The sequence below is a fragment of the Euprymna scolopes genome, chromosome 29 (assembly GCF_053919585.1).
Source record: "Euprymna scolopes isolate OS-2025 chromosome 29, ASM5391958v1, whole genome shotgun sequence".
NCBI classification, from domain to species: domain Eukaryota; kingdom Metazoa; phylum Mollusca; class Cephalopoda; order Sepiida; family Sepiolidae; genus Euprymna; species Euprymna scolopes.
The window spans coordinates 52,421,252-52,445,863 of NC_136510.1; the positions used below are offsets into that span (position 1 = coordinate 52,421,252).

The 24,612-nt window shown below is 32.7% G+C and overlaps 1 protein-coding gene across 11 annotated transcripts in view; it reads right to left on the bottom strand.

The window, feature by feature from the left end:
- Positions 1-24,612, bottom strand: part of LOC145252653 (suppressor of tumorigenicity 7 protein homolog) — a 292,187-nt gene that overhangs the window by 105,702 nt on the left and 161,873 nt on the right. For 9 of the 11 annotated variants that reach the window (XM_080112408.1, XM_080112410.1, XM_080112414.1 and 6 more), the window contains exon 2: positions 14,637-14,719. In XM_080112408.1, coding sequence (XP_079968534.1) covers positions 14,637-14,719 — 83 coding nt within the window. Of the gene's footprint in view, positions 1-14,636; positions 14,720-16,332; positions 16,428-24,612 lie in introns of those variants that run through there. The other 2 variants (XM_080112412.1, XM_080112411.1) reach the window with 2 other exon arrangements.

Consider the following 24,612-nt stretch of genomic DNA (forward strand, 5'->3'; position numbering starts at 1 on the left):
GATACCTGCGATTTCAAAAGATGTGGAAAATCCCGTTTGGCTTCTGTCATTTCCAAAATTGCAACACATATACATTAGATAAAATTTACAAGCCTTTAACCACACACCTTCACTACTTAGGATTTGAATTCACAGTATGCACTTATCAGTTTAAAGCTAACTTCCTTGATGTAAATCTAGGCAGGTCTGCAATTTTCAGGATGCGCCTCACCACAGAAAATATTTACTTGTGAATTAGACCCAAATAGAGCCACCAGTTAGACCAAAGCATGCCACAGGATTTCTGGAAAAGTCTTATGAGGATATTATTGCTATGCAAGTCTGTGCCTGTACATACAAGTATATATGTGCACATAACTTTACATATAGATGTCCATAAGCAAAATAAAATGAAACTAACCGTTCTCACCTACCCATTCCCTTTCACTCCACACCAGTACATTTTTAAGCATGAACACATCTGCCTCTCCAACTTTTTCAACTTCTAAACCCATAACTTCAGTAATTTAAGCTATCTTTAACAGCATTCACCATAGCAGTCAATGCTTTTGATTGTTTTGAAGTATTTTGGAAGGCCCAACCTCCTTGGACTTATTAAAAGTGACAAGAGTGTCAAAATATGAACCCATCCTGCGATGAGTATACCAGATAGTGTATATATTACATTAAGGCATGATATTCAATTAAACTCAACATGCAATTGATTAATAAACAAACTATTGATATGGATGCAAATTTGGCTAACGAATTTAAGGATATGAAAATTCAATTAAGAAAAGTTATCTAATTTCTGTTTTTGTTAATTAATTGAATTACTCGTCAGTAATTGCCCAAATGAAACCTCTAAGCAATTTTGCACAGACTTTCTCTTCTACCATCACCCCAACCTATCCTAAACATTGCATGCAGAATTCCACATGGAGGTAAAAATTAGTGAATTCAGTTTCATTCAATCAGTTAATTGACTTAGAAAATTGACAATTAAACAAATCTTTCAAATTCATTCAGCATCATCAAGTCTTGTGAACAAAAGCGAACAGAATTAAAACAAAACAGTGGTAAGGACTAAGGCTCAACTGATAAAGATACTAATCTGTTTACAATAATGAATTTATTGAAAAACACTAAAAGATAATCTAATAACATTTCAGCAAGGCATAAGCTTAAAACTACCGTCAGTAATTCTTCATTTTATAATAAAAGATCAATGTGTAATTATTTGCATATAAATACATATTTGTACTTCCATCCATCTATATATAAAAGTGAAAATGTGCGTATGCATGTTCGCTTTTTCTGTATGCCCACAAAAGGATTTTTTTCAGCGGCTTCTCGAGGCCGTCGCTCATTTTTAAAACTTTTTATATCACTTCGAAATCATAATATCCATGAGTTATGAACAGGCATCGCCCGTCTATTTAATTTGTCCGACTTTGAAACATTAAATATTCAACATTTTGGGATCGCCGCATATTGCTTTCGTTTTTCAGTATAAAAAAAAGTGAAACTCGATTCGAATCTCTGGCCCACAGCTAGTGGTATCTAGAAAGCGATGTAACGTTTGGTCAATGTCGGCTTACTGTCGTCATATCAGACGGTTGCTTTTATTTCAAGACGAGGCACTCCCCTAATAAACGGGGGAGCTGTTTTTCCCCAAAGTTAGGTAAAAACAAACAAACCGGGTTATTGACCTCATTAAAAACCGTCCCACAGAAAATGTTAACTGCTGAATAGCTATTACTTATGTTGTCGTCGTAACGCTCGCACAAAATGTTAACTCTACGACTTCCGTGCAGGCACCTGTCAATTCTCTTCTTACTTAAATAAATTCAAACAGCTTTCAGTAACTCATTCTGGCTGGCCAAGCAGTTAACGTGTCATGTTTTTTTTTCACATTTTATTTTCCAACTTCACCACAGGGCTTCGGGTTCGATCCTACCAACTTACCAAAACTTTTTTTTACCCCCCCCCCCAGGGTTTCTTTTTGATTTAATAGCACACACACCTCGTAACACCCGGGTAACGCCGGGTACCCACGCTAGTTAGTTAATAAAACACATTCCTGCTTCTAGCATCCAACGAGACTATTACAAGAATGAGGAGAAGTGAGAAAGAAAATAGCAAGTCAGACAATCCTCCACTGCATGAAATGAATTTAGAAATCCTCTACTATAATAAAATCAATACTGGGTGTACTTTTGTTTTCTTTTTAGGTCCTTAGAAATGATAATTTATATATGAAAAATTCAATTACTAATGTAATTCTAAGACTTAATATGAATATTTTAATAATGTCTTGATAAATAACTAGTATGAACACAGGTGAAGCATATTTTCTCTCTCATTTTTGCTAAAGGGTGTACACTAGTTTGAAAATAAACAGCTTCAATCATATGACATCCACAGTGAAAGAGTCACAAATTGAATTAAAAGATACAAAAAAATTAAGCATTAACTAGCAAATCGGTGAAAGGTTACCCAAAACAAAAAGAAACACGCATTTCTTGCTTGTTTAGTCCATGTTTAGTTCCATTAAAGGTACAATTAAAAAATATATATCAATTAAATTAGAAATATTTACAAAGAAATGTAATTCTAAAAACTAATTTTTGAGATTCTAGATATGTTAAAAAGATACAACTGACTTGAGAGCTTCATCCACTCATAATTTATATGCATTTCTAGAAAAGATATTTATAGGAGGCAATATAACTACTCATATTTGCAATAACCCCGTATTCACGTGTGTTTTCTGAAAATGTACATTACAGAATTCCATCTGATCATGCTGACACAAGAAAGAACACAATGCAAGTATAAAATATAGAAAAAATACATACATTGTATTAATAAAAGTGAATCTGGATAGCTTATGATACGATTATGTCTTAATTTGCTTCAGCTTGTGTGTATCCGTTACACCTCTGCATTGTATTGCTTTTTATACATTCACTTTAGATACACACTAGGCAATGTTTTAAGTAAACTACTTCCTATATATTAATTACTATGTTGAGAAAAAAAGTTTGTTGACTGTTAAAATTGTAGCAATAACATTTTGTGACAAACAATTTTATAGTGATTTAAACAAACAAACAAACAAACCTCTACTGAGTGCTTGTTCTATCGATTAATTAAATCGCTTTGTGTAGAAATAGATTTCAGTTGGATTACTTGTTCAGTGTTCTCACAGAAAGTTAGTTGGAAATAAACTATGATTTATTTTTGTCTTAGCTGGATTTTCAGACTCCACAGCCCATATTTGTAGAACTGTTTATTTCCTCTAGATATCGAATAATTAAACAGTAGAAGCGTTTCATTTTTTTTTTCTATATGAAGATATATTAACAAGAATAACATTTAACAAAATATCTATCGTCCTTATTCTCTATGTGGCGATTTAAGCAAAGGACTTAATGATCTCTAGACAATTAACTAGACCAATTTGTTTTCCATAAAAATGGAGAAAATAAAGAGGGAGACAGTGAAGGAGGAGAGAGAGAGAGAGAGAGAGAGAGAGAGAGAGAGAGAGAGAGAGAGAGAGAGAGAGAAAAGGAAACAGCCCAACAACAGCATTTTCTCAGTTTTTTACCGTTCCCTAACACCTCATCCCTCCCAACAAAATCCCAGCTTGACAAACATCAGCTCATCCTTTCTGCTTTAGTCAAAATCCTCAATTGAATCACAATGTCAATGTTTTTCTACCATCAAATTTCATACCCTTCTTTCTCCCAACAAATTACTGAAAGAGGACAACAACTGGAAATGTCCAGTTAATGTTCCTGCCTCATGAAACAATAAGCTCAGCTAGCAAAATTGTATAGAAGACTATATTAGTATCAGCATTGTACAAATGGTTAATATAAACAATTGAACATCATCAAACATCACAGCTTTGTTTGGAAGGGATGGTAGCTGTCCAACTCCATCCATAGTGTTAGGCTCTGAGGAAATATCCACCTCAGATTAATGCCTGTAGATCACTTGTAAATAAAACTTAAAACAATCGGATTTGTGGTGCAACGTATCTGAATTTTCACAAAAGACTTCCACCTCTCTTTGCATAAAATTAAATATGGCCCCATTACCACCACCCCCTCTTGCGGCTTTACTAAAGAGGTCTTCAGATACTTCTTTCATAAAACCACTTATCTTTGGAATTTCTGACTATATTAACATGCAGAAATTTAAATGTAATGGGAACAAACATCTTGTTGCCCAACTCATCGCCTAGGTTGCACCCCTATAATGTATCGGTAGCAGTGCAGCTTGTTTGGGGGTGAAAAAAAAAAGAACCGACTGACTTCATTGTTGTCGGGTTAATGTAGGATTCTGATACTGGGGAATGCCAAGAGCTGCTCAAGTATTTTTTGTAGGCCAAAGTGCACTTATTCTAGTGTGATGGCTTTTCAAAACCACGCCTGACCTTGTGTCTAACTTACTGGCAAAAATGTAAATAATGTATTGTACTATCTGATTAATTCTTTGATTTTCAAAGTCATAAATTAACCTAATGGCGACTCATCACACAAACAGCTAGAGTCTCATCGATAGAAGACATGCCATAGTAATTTATTTCCTTTTCTCTCATGTTGTATCTATTTACAATGCCTCCCCACGGGACAGAGTTAGACACCAGGGTCGTTTTTTAACACGGAGAAAAGGTACAAAAATAAAAAATTGTCTCAGTCGTGAACGACTGCTTCCTACCGAAAGAGAACAAGAAATGGAAGTGTAGCATCTGAAGAATAGATACTACACTTTGATCTTGGCCAAAAGGCCAACTGCCATTTTACTTACAACTCTCATAAATGTTATTTAAAGAGAAAAAAAAACAAAAAAAAAAACAGAAATTCACTTAGGTTTGAGCTATCTTGTTTTTTTTTTTATATAGTATACATATAATACCTCGAATCATCCCCCACAAGGGATGGGAGTAGCTAGTAGCTATCCAAAAAAACAACTACTCTCTGCTGATTAAGTTAAAAGATAGATCTTCCCTGCCATTACTCATGTCACATCAGCGATTTCCTATCTGTTATATAACTGCCGAACCATAGCTCTCATTCAAATGGAAAATTTCAGCCTCCTTAATTCTAACTTAACACAGTATTTTCTGGTCTAATCTTACTTTAAAACACTTGCATCTAAATATTATTACATCAGCTATTTGTAAAATAATAGCATAGACTAGACTCTCTAGCCTTAGTAGAGAAAGTAGTGAAGGAGAAGGAAAACTTAGCTGACTCTGGCATTGCTTCTAATCTTGATTTATTCTTTACCATTGAATTTGAACCTTGTAGAACTACAGTCGAAGACTGTAAACCTTACTTCACTATGAACACCTCTTTATACATGCATCCTTTCAGGGAGAATTTATAATCTATACAGATAGAAGGTATGTCCATCTAAAGAGAAAATATATTAACAACTTCTGAAAGTTAGCATCCCTTTTCAAAGACAATAGTGATATTGTTCAGGACAGCTGGATCAACTTGAGGGTCAATCCAGAATCCGGTGTTAGTGAAATAATTGATACAAAATTCCAGGATATGTTAAATGGCAACATTTATATAAATTATACATCATGGATATCTATTATTATAATAAAACCGACTTAATGAACGCTTGTTTCATTATGGCTTTTTTCCTGTATATTTTAATCACAAAATGCATACTAAAATTTTCGATAGGTTCAAAGTAGAGTTAAAAAATTAATTTTTATTGTTCTAATTAGCTTTAATTTGTAATTAACTCACCAAGTTACCCATCTTTTTACTAAGTCGATGTCCGTAATCCTCTTTCTGTCACTGTATGTTGTGATACCTCATGCTCAACCCTAGCTTCCTTTTTATACTTTTTATATCAATTTCACTTTTGTGGCTCTAGCTGGCTGGTAGGCTGGCTCTCTCAACAGCAAAGAAAATAAAGAATAAAAAGATTAGAATAGTTAATCTATAAATATAAAAGCGAAAATGTTCGTATGTGTGTTCGTGTGTCCGCTAAAAACTTTCGACAGACACAACGAAAGTTCACAAACTCGGTATCATATTGAAGCTCCATCCTTCGCTCGAAAAATATCGAAAAATTGGCCAAAAACGTTCATCTTTTCACCCCGAAATCGACAATTTTCGACAGGGGGGGGGGGTAATCAACAAAAACGCTCCTCTCGTGACAACAACCGGTTCTACGCATGCATCAGATGACGTCATGACCTGATTTACTTTAAATAGTTGAAAAACTGATTAAATTTCATGTACGTCGCGTTACCTCAATTGGTTAGCGCGTTGGTTCGTTATCTAAACGTTTTGGGTTTGAATCGTGGCGTGAGATGTCTTTTTTTTTCTTTGATTTTTTAAATTTAAATATTGAACCAATGTTATTTAAGCCGTTTTTCATGTAATGTTCATTTTTTTTTTTTTTTTACTTCGCTTATCCACCCCCGACCACACACCCAAAAACACCTGGGTACCCACCGATTTTTTAAATTTTAATATCGAAACAGGCTTATTTAAGCCATTTTTCACGTGTTTGTTTTTCTGTTTTCTTTTTTCGATTTTTACATTTAACATCGTTCATTTGCCTTACGTTAGTTTTTTTTGTGCTTTTTTTAATGTTTGTTTGTATGTATGTGTGTTTGTATGTTTCGCAAAAACTTTCCACATGGGTCACGGATTTTCGCCAGATCAGCATCATTTTAAACTTCCAACCTTCGGCTAACAAATATCGAAAAATTGGCCAAAAACATTAATTTTTTTCACCCTGAAATCATCACTTTTCTACAGGGGGGGGAGTCAGCAAAAACCCTCCTCTCATGACGAGTTCAGTTCTACGCATGCGCAAATAACGTCGTAACCTGATTTAGTTTAAAGATTTTAAAAAGCGACACAATTTTTGCGATGTCGTCTTAGCTCAGTTGCTTAGAGCGCGGCCTCATTATCTAAACGTTTTAGAAATTTATATAGTTTAGTTATATTTATTAAAAAATTTTTATATAGTTACCCTAAAGTAAAATTTATTTTAGCTATTTTGCTTGTTTGTAGATTAATTCTTTTGTTATCTGTACAATTTCAAGTTTCTTGAAGTAAATACTGAAAATGTATACACAATCTATATATCTATAAAAGTGAACGTGTCTGTCTGTCTGTCTGTCTGTCTGTCTGTCTGTCTGTGTACATTTCCCTACGCAATAACTCTGTCAATTTTTAGTCTATAGACTCGAAATTTGAAATACCGGGTACTGAGATTTGGGAAAATCGATGTGACGGGTGTCAGCCAGAAATTTGGCTGTTAAGGGGTCAAATTTCAACAATTTGACCTTTAAGAACTCTACCAAACTCCTCCGACAATTTTGGGTCTAGACACTTGAAATTTTAGGTATAGGTTCCTTGAACCTGGATCTAACTTAATAAAGTGATTTGAGCCCGAAACAATAAATTTTAAGGGGTCATAATAGGGGTCAAAGTTTTAAAAAATTAACCATTTTTTTTGTTTTTTTTGCACAGCATACACCTCCAAACACCCGAGCAACGCCGGGCACCCCTGCTAGTATATTATATCACCTCATGTGTGTGTGTGTGTGTGTATATATATATATATATATATATATATCAATCATCTCCTTAAAACATTATATCCTTTGGATTATTGTTCTCTTTTGGAATAAATATTATGGTTGGAATTCAAAATATTAGACAGTTTCTTTATCTTTATTTACTGTTTAATTTTTATTTTATATGTATGAAACTACAGAATAGTTAATCATACCTAACTTCCTCATGTTAAGAATTTTTTTTTAAAGAATAACTATTATTATTTTATATGTTACTAGCTGTACCCTCCCTCCACACGCGTTGTTCCATTGAAAAATCTACTAAAAAGAGAAAATGCATGTTTCATATATTCTTAGTACAGCAATCCACTCTAAAAAGTGAAAAAGAAGGCGAAAATGAAAAAAAAATGGTACTCTTGTAGAATCCTCGGGAGTTTCCGTCAATCATGGTTTGGGCTTGACCAACAATCAGTGGATGAAGCCAAACGTAGCAAAAATGTTGAAACGCTAAATGTTTTTTTTTTTTTGCTTGTTTTCTGTATACAAAAATTGAGTTAGTAATTAATATTTGGGTGAGGGTTATACTATAACTATTACTATACACAGATTCGAAAAAGTTGTCCAAAAACAAATAAATGAAAGCAAAGCTAAGGTAAGTTATGTTTCTACCTAACTGGATAATTGTTTAGTGTTTTTATGTAATGTAAAATGTTTAATCAGCTTGAAAAACAGAAATGGTCGCGGACTCTGTTGACTACGTTAAGTTTGGGAAAGTAAGTTGAAAACAGTGTCAGAAACACACCGAATATATGTTACCATGACATAGGCTGACATAATCGGTGGGTTTCTGACAGTATCTTTTATAGGTTTTTAGTTTTAACTCACTTTCTCAAACTTAACGTAATCAACAGTGTCTGCCACCATTTGTATCTTTCAAATACATCGATAAACACTGTTTTTCGAGCCGACTAAACGTTACATTAAATAAAAAGGGTTTGTATTACTAAACACAGATACAAAGAAGGTGTCAAAAAATAAATATATAACAAATGTTATCAAAGGCAAGAAAAGTAAATGGATAAGATTTTAGTGCTTTTATGTAATGTATAATGTTTAATCGGTTCAAAAACATGCAGTGTTTATCGATATATTTGAAAAATACAAATGGCGGCAGACTATATCGAACACCTTAAGTTTGGGGAAATTTTGGGAAAATGAGTTTAAACTAATAAACTATACAAAATACTGTTAGGAACTCACTCAATATATGTTACCGTGACGTAGGCTGGCATATAATCGGTGGTTTTAAACTTTTGCTCAATACAGGTGACGACTTTTAAGAGTCCCTATTAGTGATTACCTGGTTTGAGGATAATTGTACAACTGAACGGCAAATCTGCCCCCAAAAATCCGGTATTATTTTACTTTAAGGCCCGTCTCACGTTCGGATATAACAAAATATTTTATTGTAGATTTCGGTGTGCTAAAAACGAATCTGCAAACCGTTTCCGTCGCAAAAAGAAAGTTTTCATGATATGAAGAAATTACTTTTTCAAAAAGTGGGTGATCACTTTTCGATGTAAATTTAACTTAGAATGAGCACCCATTTTCTGGCCACGGGCATTTTTCTGTGTGTTTCTTGGCTAAAAAGTTTTTTGTTTGATTTTTTTTGCATGGTAATAACCCCTGAACTCTGGGACTATTTTCCTTTTCATAGCCGTAGCCTTCCTTTACACTACGCGCGAGCATAAACGCAGGCTATTTATCCAATAAACGGGGGGGGGGGATCCCCCCTCTCTCAGGTGGCTAGAAAGTGGGTGATCATTTTAAGTTAAATTTACATGGAAAAGTGATCACCCACTTTTCGAAAAAGTAATTTCTTCATATCATAAAAACTATTTTTTTGCAACGGAAACGGTTTAAAAATTCGTTTTTAGCACACCGAAATCTACAAAAAATTTTTTTGTTATATACGAACGTGAGACGCACAGGCCTTAATGGAAAATTTTATCAAAAATCCGGGGTAAAATAGTTTTCAATAAAAACAGCAAATGAATTCGATAGAAAAAAATGGATGCTGTTTTTTTTTTTGTTTTTTTTCTGTGTGTTTCTTGGCTAAAAAGTTTTGTCTGATTTATAATAATAACCCTGGAACTCTGGGACTATTTTCTATTTCACACACGTAGCCTTCGTTTACGCTATGCGCGAACATAAACAAAGGCTGTTAAATATGCACTCGCGTACCAAACTGCCTTGTCAAAAAAATTTAAGCCAATAAACACGAAAATAAATGCCCCCTTCCTCAGGTGGCCAGAAAGTGGGTGCTCATTTTAAGTTAAATTTACATGGAAAAGTGATCACCCATATTTCGAAAAAGAAATTTCTTCATATGAAAACTATTTTTGGTACTCCTTGGGCGTTGAGTTCCACGGCGACCCGCAAAATTATTTAATGGTCGTTCCTTTAGTCCCCCCCTAGTCAAGGCTAACACATGCGCACATAACATTTTTTATTTATTTACTTACGTTGCCTTTCGCACTTTTACAAACATTATTTACGTTGGCTTAACTCTTTTCATAAATAATTTTTAAAAAGTAACTAAACCATTTATTGATAATTTGTCACGTGTACAAACATTTATTTATTTATGTTGGCTTAACTCTTTTCATGAATAAAAAAAAGTTTTACTCTTTAAGAATAATAAAAGGAAAAAGTTACTAAACATTTATCGATAAATTCTCACGTTGGCTTAACTCTTTTCATGAATTATAAAAAAAAAGTAACTAAACGGTTTATTGATAATTTCTCATTTACAAACATTTTTAATTTACATGAGTGGATAAGTCTGCTGGTTGCCATGAAACTCAATGCCCACCCAAAAAAGTATTTTGTTATATACGAACGGGCTTTAATGGAAAATTTTATAAAAATTCTGGGATGCTATTTTTTTTTTTTTTTTGCAATAACATAAGAAATTAAGAATTAGACAAATTTATTTTAGGTAGGCTTCGCCAGAAAAGCTTTAAGCCAAAAAAAAAAAAAAATGGATTCTTGGAAATCGAGATGTCGTTAGATGCCGTGAAAAAAAACTAAACAATTAAAACGTAATGTTTAATGGGTGGAAAGCCTTAAGATAAACAAATGAATTTAAAAATAAAAAATTAAGATAAACAAATTAATTTGAATTTAAAAAAGTAGGGAATGGTTTTTTTTGTACTTATCTATTAAGTAGATAATGAAATGTTGTAATTCGAAAGTCATCAACTTGTGGTGCAATAAGTGAAAGGCTCATTTCTACCGGAAATGAAATGGCGGACAGTCTCCCAGTTACGAAAAATATTTTTATTTTATTTAATATTTTTATAATTCGCAATGTTAAATTATTTTAATAAAAACATTCCTTGACTTTACAGATAGATTTTCTGAAAATTTCAATTAAATTGGTCATGTAGAAATATGGTTTTATGATTTTGAACGAACCAAGAATTACATTTTTATATATAGAGATATGTATTGTGTGCATATGTATTTTTGCATACTGTTACAAACAACCACTTCGACATCAAATACCGTTTTATTATTCTGTTAGTAATATAGAGTAGATATTTGATTGGCATGTTCTGACTGAATGGGGATCCACCAAAACCCAGTGTTAAAATCAGTCTGGAGAGATTCTCTTTCCTTGGCCGAGGACAGAGAGAGTGACGTGTGACTGCGGAACAGTTACTACACTGCGATCCGATCTCGCAGAGAAAAAAAAAACTCACTATGGATTTCATCACCCACGGAGAGAGAGAAACAGAGAACGAGGGAGTTGAAAAATGCTCGATCGATGTTAGCACCAAACACCTCCCACCTCCTCCAATATGAAGGCAAGTGACAGGTCGTCGCTGGTCAGCGCATGCGGTGACCTCGTTACCCCAAGAAGCAGAATAAGGAAAGAACAGGATTTTGTAAATTCTATTTTTAGAATCAAGGGCGAAACAAATAAAGGAAAAAATAATTCCCTCGTGCGGGTAGTTTTGACCAAAACTCCGACCGTGTAAAACCACGGCCACCGAGAGTAAGAAGAAAGCCTGTTAACTGAAAAATGCCAGCAGGCAATGTAGGTAAGATTTATCAGACTGTCAGTACTATATCAGGGCCATTCGAAAAAGAGCAATAAAACATTTTTAAAAAGAAAAAGGAACACAGTTCGATTAATACTGAAACTGAATGTTATTCAATATAAAATATAAATATTATCTATGTAAAATTAAGTAATTTTAAAGCAATATACAATTTAATATTGATAAAAGTGAATTATGAATTTAAGAAACAAAGAATTAAATAACATATTTAAACACCAACGATGAATAATTTTAAAAGTGAAAACAAACGATAAATAATTTTAAGAATGAAAACAAACGATAAAAAAAAAATTGAAATAAAACAAATAATTTAAATACAAACAAACAATAAAAGTTACTAGTGCAGAAATATTTTTTAATTTAGAGAAAAATCACATGGGTTGAATGTTATTTTTTGGGACTTTAGAGATTATTCGGACTAATGTTCTCATCTTGCGTGTTTATTTCACGTTTTATCATCGAATCTTGACTTCTCCTTTATTACATCCTCAGGCTGAAAATGCCTAAAAACATAATTAAAGAGAACATTCATACCATAAGCTATTGTTAAAATATAAGAAAAGACAATAAACAAACATTTACAATAATAATAATCACAGTGTAGTATCTGTTCTGATACTACACTTCATTTGTTCTGTCCTCAGTCAGTGGAGGAGAAATCCTTCATGAATGATACAATTTTTATTTTATTTTTGTTCCTATCCAGAGTGCCCCTTTTTTGGAGAGCTAGATTTTCTCACATTAAAAACCGACCTTGTGTCTAACTGTGCCCTCGTGGGGGAGGCAAGTAAATAAATTTAAAAAACGATATTTTTGACAATTATTCTCATGTAAAAGTTATTTGTTTATTATTTTAAAAAGAAACAATCAATTTTAATATATAACACTCAGTCACGGGTAATTTCATTAATAGCCGCATGGTGAATAATTTTCAAACTGACTTTAGAAAAAAATATAGAACTTCAAAATAATTCGGAAATACTCAATGAAAGGTTTTATTCATTACTAAAAAGACATTTTGACAATTATTCTCATGTAAAAATTATTTGTTTATAATTTTCAAAACGAAAACAAAATTAAATTAAATTTTCAACCTTCCTGATAGACTTTTTAGCCTTATAAGAAAATAAACAGTTAAAAATATCAACATAATATTTGCTGTATTAGCAATAAATAGTATTGTTTCTTTAATTTATATTAACAATGTTATCAACCGTTATGAAAGTACTTGAATACAGTTCTAATTAAATGCACGTATGATTACTTACTTTACTATATTTGGTTGGAATAAAAATTTTCCCTTCTAATGGTACGTATCCAAATTGAGAAAATTTAGGAAAAGAAAATGTATGTATTTTGGGGCCTTTTGGATAATTTCCCCGGTAATTTGGAACAACGCAAGTTAGCAAACTGAAAACTAGAGGAAACTGTTGCTCAGCTGTGCTGCTGATAGCCTAGACCATATACCTACAACTGAATCTGATAATGACGTCACGCTGTCATGTGCATCGGCCTTCTTTACTCTCGGTAGCCACGGTAAAACATGTTTCTGGATAACCAAAGCGATTTGTCACATTTTCGAACTTGGCAAAGACAGAGAAAAAAAAGATACCTAAATTAATCCCTCGGTAAAGCTTTTTTGGATAACCCAAAACGGATGCCGACAGGCATGTTGAAAAAAAAAGAAACAAATCAAAAATATCTGCGAAGTCATCGTTTGGAACTTATGTCTCCCACGCGGAACTGGGATGCGTTGCTCCGCGTTGAAAGACTGGATTTGGTGATTGAAACTTTCTTCCCTCACAAGAAAATTTATTTGGATTAACTGTAGCTTTTGCAAATTGTCAAAAGAAAAGAATTGAACTGTAAGCGCAAAAAAAACAAAAAAAAAACTTTACTTTCTTTCTCTGTCGAGCTGGAGATCGGACTTTTCCTTGTGTTGACTGGTTGCTGCCATATACTTTTTGTCTTTCTGTTATAGGATTCTCTTTCAGTTAGTATGTTAAAAATATTCCCCAATCTCATTAGCTTTGAATATATTTGTTTTTGTTAAATCTTTCTTTCCCCTTATCATTAATAAATTTAGTTTTATATGATTTGAAAGTGTTTATTTCGTTATCTCTTGCAAATCTTATTGTGTTCAATTTTTGTGTTTATTTTGTATCCGCCTGTCTCACAGAAAATAATTGTTGTTTTATTCGTTTCAAACCTTTTTTGTATAAAAAAGGAAAATTGAACCCAATCTGGGACCTATGAACATGCCCCCAATGCAGAAGATTTGTCTGCCTATGATAAGCGTTTGCTATCCATAAATGCCCATCCATATCCCTGTGTTTGCATTTTATTGCATTTTATTGTTATATTTAAATATTGCCCCGGCCCGTATGTAAAAATACTTATATGTAAGTAAGGCTGACATGGCACCTTCTCATTGGCTATATCAACTCCTTCCTTTCTTCCTCTTTGCATGCACATCTCTTTCACTACACAGAGGAAGATTGAAGGTACGGTAGAAAATTATATTCTTGTAAAAAAAACAAAAATATCTGTATATATTTCATAACATTTTGTATTCCTGCACATCGCCAATCGAAAACAAATAAAGAAAAGTTTTAAACTTTTATACTTTTCATATTTATTTTTTATGCATGTTCATACATACATACACTGACAACCATGGGTAAGCAACACCTTGTACAATCCTGTAAATGCTATTCAGAGTTCCACATAGCAAAGGGCATAACGGTTTATTACTGAAAAAGAATTGTGTCCCTGTATACCTTAGATACTTAACAGGCTCATAAACCACTCCCTTAGCTTTTTGTAGATGGTGAGTCTTTATAAAAAGTTACTCTTTGCATCGGTTATCATATTTTACAAACATATGGCTAAAAAGCTAATGACACCTGCTCAGAAGTACTATCATAGCATTATAAGAGTAAAACATTACTTACCAAAATAAGGCCTGAGATCAAGGACGATGTTCCCGTAAGTGCCACATAGAACTTAGGGGTCAGTGTGTTGAGGAACATTGTTGCTGAAAAAAAAAAAAAAAAGATATTGATAAGAAAGGTAAATACAGAAGGGATCATATTTCTTTCTTTTTTTTTTCAACAAGAACAAACATTTTTGAGATGAGGATTGATTATTCATATTCTTTGAACTATGGTTCTCATCTTGAGTGTTATTTGCACAATGTTTCGATCACTTTAATCTCCAACCTTCTTCAGGTGTATACTATTGAAACTCTGTAATCTTTCTGTTAAACTCGGGAATATGCACATAATTTCAAACTAAACCATGTGAGTAATATGCTCTTATTCATTGATTGAGATTGTCAGACTAACTCAAAAATACAGACAATTACAATGCTCTTATTCAGTCAGTCATGACTGGGTAGAAGTCCAAAGTAATTCGCAGTTGTATTTTTGAGCATTGTTTGCACTGAGAATTGAACCTTGAACATCCATAAAAGTAACTTCACAACTAAATTTTACCAAGTACTTTATCCACTATGCCACAGGTATATAAGGACATCTTTAGAAGGTTGGAGGTTACATCAAGCAAAATGTGAAAATGAAACTTTTTTTTTTTATATCCTCGCCAAGATGCGATCTTCCCATTTTTTTCAGTTATTATTATATGCTATAATAATAATGATCTACAAAATAGAAATTTTCAGTTAAAATTAACAAAAATTCATGGAAAAATATTGAAAAATCGATTTCTTCCTTCTTTCCCTTTGGGCCCATTTTTTTTGTTTTTTTTGCTCATGTGTGTGTATAGAAATAAACGGAAGAGTAAAGTCACAGACCTTTTGTATATATTAATCAAATTGTAAAAAAATGTTTTAAAATTAGGTTTAAGTAGGAACACCCCTCTCCCCTCACATGCACACATAAATACAAATTTAAAAGGGTAACTATGATAAAAGATGCTGGTTGAAAGAGAAGTCCTTTAAAATTTCCAACAGAGACAACATGGACCAACCGACCTCACTATCCCCCCTTCTTTTTGTGTTGGTCATGTGCCCAAATTTTTTGTTCATTTTCCCCAATTGTATTTTTTTCCTGTGAATAAAAAATGTAATATCTCTAATTGTAAACAAACAAACAAACAAACAGAGAGGAATACAAATTTATATATATATATATATATATATATATAGTAGGTAATGCTCTTCCCCATAATAAAAAGCGATGTGTATAAACATATATTTTAATAATGTGCTATTCTTTCATCATGTTTTCAAATGTTGGGGGGGGGGGAGCAAATAGCAAGTCAGACCACTTTCTTCCATCACCTAAAATGAATTTATAAAAAAACCTGCTAATATTTCCATGATAAAAAAAAATTTGCTTTTCCTAATTGATGTAATTTTTCCCCCTTTTTTTTAGATTTAGAATTTGAGAAGTTTTCTTATTTCCTGTGTTTACTCCACCGATTAAGACTATTTTATATGAATAACCATGTTAACACTGACAAAGTATATTGTATACCATTTTTGATACAAGGTGTACTCATAATCAAACACGGAACAAAAAAAAAATTGCATAAAATCGTATTAAAATTACTAGAAATTTTATTATGCACAGTAGTATTAAATTTAGAGACTTTGTATGGCACTGAACAAAAGAACAAATAAATTACCTAACTCAAGTACTTGACTATAAAGTATGCGGCGCATAAACACAGCTTCCATGTCAGAAGTCAATCGACAGTGAACTGTGGATATGTAAAACCAACTTGTTTTATGACAGAATGAACAAGGCAAAGCAAAAAAACAAAACAAAAAAAATAAAAAAACAGGAAGCCAAACCTACATTATCAGTGGAACAGGCCTCTGCATGCAATATCCGTAGCTATGGCGTATACCTCTCGGAGATCAAATTTTATGAGTACAGTAGAGTTTACATACGAGTGACCTTTGTGCACAAGAAAATTTGATGCCAACAAATATATAAAACACTTTCAAGGAATAATATTTCTTACATGTAAAAGAAAAAAAAAAAAAACGTGTTTTTAATAATTCCAAAACAGTTTATTGCAAAAATACATTGTCTATTAAAACAAAGATTTCATTAGTTTTATGGCATGTGTGAATCATTAGATGTGTCTTAGAATTACTGAGAGGATTTGTTTGTCAGTGAGTTAAGCTTAAGTTTGTATATATAAGAACGAGGAGAACGATAATTTTAAGTGAGCTAAAGTTTTCATTAAACTTGGCATGAAAATCAAAGCAGGATTTTTATCGAAATCGCCAGAGTTCTAACTTGAAATTCAATCACTTTCGACAATTCCCTTATCAGTTTCCATTTATAAAAATGGCTACTTTCAACAGCTGGTTATCACTCAAGGGAACAAAATGATAAGACTAACAAAGATCAAGTTTTATAAACATAAAAAATACAGAAACATTAAAATATCACCATCATAATAGATATATGTGTTTGATAGTACAAGGGGGGAGTGGTGGCAAAAACTGATTGGTAAGGCAAGATCGTGATATCTGGGATAGAGTAGTTTGGAAATAGCTATGTCAGTGAGTGGCAGCTATGGCCTGTAGCTGAGCATATTTGTAGGCATCTCAAACTAAAATGATAAATGTAAATGACAGGACTAATAATTATTTGATCAAGTAACCTAAAAATTGGGAAAATTTCCATTTATTTATTAAAAAAAAGTACAAAAATGACAAGAAAGTGCAAATTTGACTATTTATATAAGATTAATTTCAACAACTAATACATTGAATCTTAGTAGGATTCATACCACAGTAGATATCAAGCGAAATTTTTTTAAATAGTAAATCTACAAAAAGGAAACCCAGATTAGGACCATCTATTATATAAATCTCACCTGTCTGTTTAAATGTATGAATGTATGTATGTATATTTGTATATCTGCCTAAAACTTTTTTTCAGATTTTCACAAGATCAAGACTCCTTTTGAAGCTCGACCCTTCGGACGACAAATATCGAAAAATTGGCCAAAAACATTAATTCTTTCACCCTCAACTGGGCAGGTTTTTTTTATACAAGAACGGTTAGTTTTTCTGCTGACATTTTTGCAAGTCATTCAAACCTCGCATCAACAACATCACATTAAAAGACGTTATTTCGACCGCCCATGATGTCACAATCGCGGTAGGTGCAGCGATAAAATCGTTTGTTTTTTATCACCTCTTTTTTCTCTGGCGCGTTATAGGTTCTAGCCTGCTTACTACTCCTATTTTTTTTTTTTTTTTTTTGCTCAACCAACACCCTTACACACACACACCTACACTTTCCTTTTCACCTTTGCGCTATGGGTTCGAGCCTGCCTGCCTACTACAACTTTTTCATTGTTTTGCTCAACACACACCTAAAAACACCTGGGCAACGCCGGGCACCTAGCCTAGTGTAAAAATAAAAAGCAACAATTTGATAATCAAGCAAAAATTTCATTTACTCAAGTTTTCAACTTTGATTATGATATGGACGTAACCCTTTTAAAAGATATGATTGTCTTATATGCATGGAGACAAACGTCACGCATTGAAAAACGCACATTGAAAAATAAATCGCCTGTCACTAAAAATTAGGTACGTGCAAAATGAATAGCCGATGCTCAAAATGTATAAACATTTTGACCCCTCCTTTTATTTAAAAATTCACCAAAAATCAGAAAATTAACCAATTTTAATAAAATTTTCAGTTTTTATCAAATAATGACCACGGAGTATAATGAACTCATTATTTTTATTATTAATGGAAATATAATATTTTGTTTAAACAAAAAATACATTTACTAAAGTTATGGTTTTCAGTAGTAAAATAAAAAAAATAAAAAAATGAATGCATTTATTTTTGCTTTTTTTATGTAAATAAAGCATCGTAATTTGTAACAATAAAAAAGAAAAATTAATTTTTTCAGGAACATTATGAAAAAAAGCCCCTAAAGTCCGTATTAGTGAATTCAATATAACTCAAAGAAAAATTAATTTTTCGAACTACCGATATTATCATTGAATTAATCATTGTTTATTTAATATTTTCACACAAAAAAATTGTAATTGCAAAAAATATTTCCTTTTTTTTTTTTTTTTTTTTTTTAAAAGATTACAGGTTTTGCATAATTCTTATATGTAAAATTCTAATATTTTCCTTGTTTTAATGAGCCTGTAACTTTCAAAATAACATGATTTTTATATAAACTTGAAAAATAAACAAAATGTTTTTAGAAAACGTCGGGCAAACACGTACCACCAAGCACAAAAATCACCCAGACTTGACTTATACCTTGCTTTCCATCTCAACGAGATGCCCTTCCCCACTCCCTGATCCGGGACTAATACTAACAAAATAAGGAAAAGGAAGAAGTCTTGCCTTGCTTCGAAGAATACACTTTTAAACTGCAAATCTTAACATATAAAATAAAAAAATAAATGATTCTATTACTTAAAAAAAAAAATCCTTTTTTTAAGTGAGGTTATTTTTAGTAGGTATGGGCAATAACGTCATAAAGATAGGGGGGGGGCATAATTTTGAAAGCCGGTTTATCAATTTTTTTTGTAGGTTTCCAAGTGCTTTTTGATTGTATTTTAAAAATTAAAGTTAATTTCCAAAACGAAAAAAAAAATACACGTGAAAAAAAAGTTATAATGAAAAATGTTTTTACGCCGACATTTGGAATCTTCCAAGTTCAGCTAAATTTTGAAGCTTATTTGGTGCGTTCCGTTGTTTGGTTTGAGTCAGCTTGGCTTTCATGATGCTAAGTGACACTATCAATGTCTTCAACCCGAGATTTGATGAACTTCCCCTGGACTTGTCCACTCCTTAGATAATCAATCTCTATTCTACCCTCTGTGTCCATATCCTTAATGACTTCACCAACATATAAAGCCTCTGACCTTTTGCCTTCATACTAACACAGCACAAAATTTTCAGAGCTCACACTGACTACACAGCCCAAAATCATTTTTTGATCTTCATCTATGCTACTTTCACTTCCGTAGTCATCTGACTTGTCATCAACCAAAGTATCAATGTTCATATTATCGTTGTCATCCTCCTTGATGGGAACAGTTTGGCTAGTTGGCTTGAGCATCAGTTTCCTGACTAAGTGGCAATCACGCATTTACCTCTCTTCTGACCTCTCTTGCTGTTTGTCCTTGGTGGAGCTTTGGTAAATCCTCTGAACTGAGCTGAGGAAACAAAAGAGGATGGCGTTGCTTCTTTGCCAGTGTTATAGCTTTTTCCAGTTTGTGTAGTTTGAAAAGATGGTAGGATTCCTCCTGACAAAGTGATGCTGACTCCAGATGTGGATGGTTGTGGAGAATGAGGTGCTTGATCTGTCGTGGATGGAGGATGGTTGGGAGAAGTTGAGAGATCTTGTTGGGAGGAAGAAGAGAGAGTTTCTGCAGGAACAGGGCGATTGGTGACATCGGATGGGGCAAAGAAATAGTCAGGAAAGATGTGTCTGTCCAGAGGCCAGATGCTTTGAAGCCGACGGTGTTGCCAGAGAGTCCAAGCATAGTTGACGAGCTCAGCAACGCTGTAGATGGTCTTTCTAGAGTTGCTTACCATCCATGAAGTGGCCCTGTTATTGAAGAAAGATTTTACAGTCCCATAGACAGAGCGATCCAGAGAGGCTCCATTTTGTTGCTGGTATGAAGGGATGAGAGTAATGATGTGCACATGGTTTTCTTTTGCATATGTCAATGCTTCCATTGACAAGTCACTTTAATGATTATCCAGCACCAAGACGACAGGGTTTTTCTCAGAAGGCTGCACATGTTTTACAAAATGTCCAATTACCGACAAAATCCGATTTCATCTACCATTGTCTGTAACAAAGCCCAAGCTTCTCTTGGGAGCATTGTTCATCATATGTTGCTGAAAATTCTTTCTGAAGAATATGAATACTGACGTCAAGGCAACACCTGTTGCTGGCACTATCGCAGTTTTTTTTATTAGTTGAATAGCGAAATGCAGAAGAGTTTTAAATTATATGGCTGCTGCTGCTGCTGCCAGTACCTATTATTGTTATTACTCCATCTTTCAGGTTTCACGTTGAGGAATTGTACAGTAAATTGCGATCATATGTTAACTGAAAATAATATATTCTTTCACAATTATACTCTTGTTCCTCATTTTAGGACCATTTTGCTACCATTACATATATATTTTTATTTTTCTGGTTTAGACACTGCATATTTTATTGAGATAAATAACTAATTAAATATCATACATTAGTAATTTAAATATGCAAAAAAATTAATTAAATATCAACAACCTTCAACCATTATGGCAATCAGTTTCTGCTGGAAGTATTTTGATGTCAATCCCAAGAATAATAATACAGCTGTCTGCAAGTTATGTCAAACCACTATATCAAGAGACAGCAAATTAGCAAAAACTTTTACAATAAATATGTTAAACTATCTTGCAAATGTTCATTCAGAGGAAGCAAAAGTTGTAGATAAGAAAAGGAAGCACAATGAATGTTCAGGGATAGACATTCCAGGAACAAGTGGTAGTATGAGCCTCCAGCAAAACATCAAACTTACTATAGAATCAATATTGGCCAAGAAGAAAATTTATGACCATTTATGGGTCATAAATTTATTAAATTATGGGTATTTATGACCACAGGTCACAAGAGATTCATTATCTGATAGGAGAAATAATTGCTGTTGATATTCAACCATATTCTGTAACATCTGACATTGAATTTAAAAGGCTTATTACAACACCTTTTCCAAATTCCAGTATTCCATCAAAAAAATACTTCACAGAAAAAATAATTCCCAATTTACAAAAGTAAAAACAAAAATTCAATCATCTCTTGATGAAATTAGCAGCATTTCTTTGGCTGCAGACATTTGGATAGCTGCTACAAATAATGCTCCTTTTCTGAGCCTTTCAAATAACTTTGAACAGTGCAGAGCTGTGCTTAGAGTTGTTCCATTCACTGGTGCACACACAGATGCAAAAATAAATGAAGAACTGCACAATGTTCTGGATGAGTATAAAATCCAGAAAGTTTTCTTAGTCTTGCAAGATTCAGCAAATATGGTTTCTGGTGTCATGGAATGTGGTTTAGAATCACTATTATGCTTCATACATACATTGCAACTCTCAATAAAAGACTCATTATTTTCCCAACAGGCTGTTAAGATAATCATTACAACAAACAGAAATATAGTCTCTCTCTAATAACTCTCCATTAGCAATTAGCAAATTAAGTAAAATACATGATCAGATTAATTAAAAAAAAAAAAAAAAAAAAAACTCATTCAAGATGTGACCACACAGTGGAATTGAACATATATGCTAAAAAGAAATTTAGAACAAAAAGCTCTTGTAATGTATGCTATTGATAATAAGATTCCTACCTTAACAATGGGGATTTGTTAAAAAAAATTGTCCAGTTCCCGAGTCCATTTGAAGAACTCACCAAAGAAACAAGTCATAGAACTTTAACTACATCGATAATAACAGCTAGAATCTTTTTGATACTTTTTTTTAATATTTACTTTTAATATATGCGATTTAAATTGCTTACAAATACCTTCCTAGGATCAGCTAGAGTTCAATCATATTACTTATCTTGTCCACATAGAGAGAGAGAGAGAGAGAGAGAGAGAGAGAGAGAGGAAATAAAAACTGGTGTACATATTGTTCGCCGTGTAATGTTCTTTTTACGGCGAAGAGCAAGTTTTTAGCTCTCTCTCTCTCTCTCTGTCTCTCTCTCTCTCTGTATATATTCTTCCCAACTCTCCCGCCTTTTTTACATTTCTTTTTCTGCCGAAATAAGAAAAAAAATACAAATATTTTACGGCATCAACTCCACCTACAGTTTTTATTTCCTGTCCCCTTCTCTCTCTCTCTCTCTTTCTGTATATATTCTTCCCAACTCTCCTTCTCTCACTCTATTATTTCTCTTGCTGTGTTTCTGTGTTTGTGTTCGTTTTACCATGTGGCTCACTACGATAAATTGCTATCGTAAAAGCAAAAAAAAATTCATCTACCTACTTTCATTCCACCTTTACTTACGTATTCACAGATTGTTGTGAAACAACAACTATAGAAAATGAGTATAACAGTCCACAAATAAATAAATACATAAACTATTTAGTTTATTAACTCACGGATATTTTTCTATAGTGAAAAAAAAAAAAGAAAAAAAAAACAGTTTGTCTTAACAAAAAATGAATTTAGTGTGTGTGTGTGTGTGGGGGGGGGTCCATTTATCCAAACTGAGCCATAGCAACGCATGGCCGGGTACGGCTTTATATATATATATATATATATATATATATATATATATACACACACACACATATATATATATATATATATTTCTTTAATTAAGTATTGGATCTCCACAAGTTGTGCTGCTCATAATATTTTTGTTTAGCTAATTTAATGTCAGGCGATTGTTGATGCCCGGTGATTATTGCATATTAGTTCATGTCAGCATCTCTGCTCTCTTAACCGATGTATCAAAAAAAAATAAATAAATAAAAAAGAAGGAATCCAGGACAAATAAAAATTTACATTGTCAGCATGTTATTTTTAAAGATTCTATTGATCTAAGAAGAGGAAAGAGATAAAAGATTTATGTCCTTTGTTTTCTTATGTAACAGGTGCAATTTACGCACTAAACCAATGCCATTTTGAAATAAATACAACAGATGTTTTTTTTTTATTTAATCATTTAATAAAATCACAAATTCGCCAAATATGGAAAAAAAAAATTTTTTTAATTATTTTTTTATTATTTTTAATAGCTGCGCTATTTTTAATACAACGCTTTTAACATCTTTGACAAAACAGTTTTGCACCACTTTTATGTTGGTTTACAAACATTACAATAAAGATGATAATAAATGCCACAAATATTACAATTTTGATCAAAATCTATTACATGATTTTCATTCTAAAAAAATGTTAAAAAATTTAAGACTTAACATATTTGAAGCAAGATTTCCTGAATTTCAATTTATTAATTAGTGTCTAATTACTATCAATCAAATTCAATGCAAATCTGAAATATCTGAATTTTTAGATGAGATTGCACTTATATAATGCCTCCTAAAAAAGCCTTTTAAAATAAACAAAAGAAACTGAAATTTGGAAATATTTATTAATTGATGCCAAATACCTATTGTTAAAATTCCACACCTCTTCTACCATCTTCGCATGAAATAAAATAGCCCACATTTGGCCCCTTTTATCTATCAAATGTGTTTGAAATTTGTAATCATCGGTTAATTATATATTTAATTGGAATTATTGAGATGAGTATTATTTATTAAATTATTTATTGTGGACTATTATCCTCATCTTTCTTAGTTGTTTCACAACATTTCGGTCAACTATTCCTCTGACCTTCATCAGGTGGTAACCGCGACGGGATAGGAACTCCGAATCTCCTAACTTCATCCTTAGCAATTACTGCCTTCCATGGTTGTTGGCAAAGTTAGCCTCTGGCTGACTTTAGGTAGGATTGAAATCGCTATCTTCAGACAATTTTCACCTGGAATCGTAGAGATTCAACGTCTCTATCCACTGTGACACGGGCCCTGAAGGGCGGTCAAGATTGGATTTTTTAGTCTTATAAATCCATGTTTATTATCTGATCTTTCATGGTCGTATCCATACCGAATGGTATTATTTAATTGGAATTATTGAGATGAGTATTATTTATTAATTTATTTATTGCAGGATATTATCCTCATCTTTCTTGGTTGATAATAAATAAACATGGATTTATAAGACTAAAAAATCCAACCTTGATCAGTCTTCGGGACCTGTGGCACAGTGGATAGAGACGTTAAGGTTACCTCCTGACAAAAGCCAGAGAAATAGTTGGTCGAAAAATAACAACTAAGAAAGATGAGTATAATAGTCCGCACTAAATAAAGTAACCGGTTAATTAGTT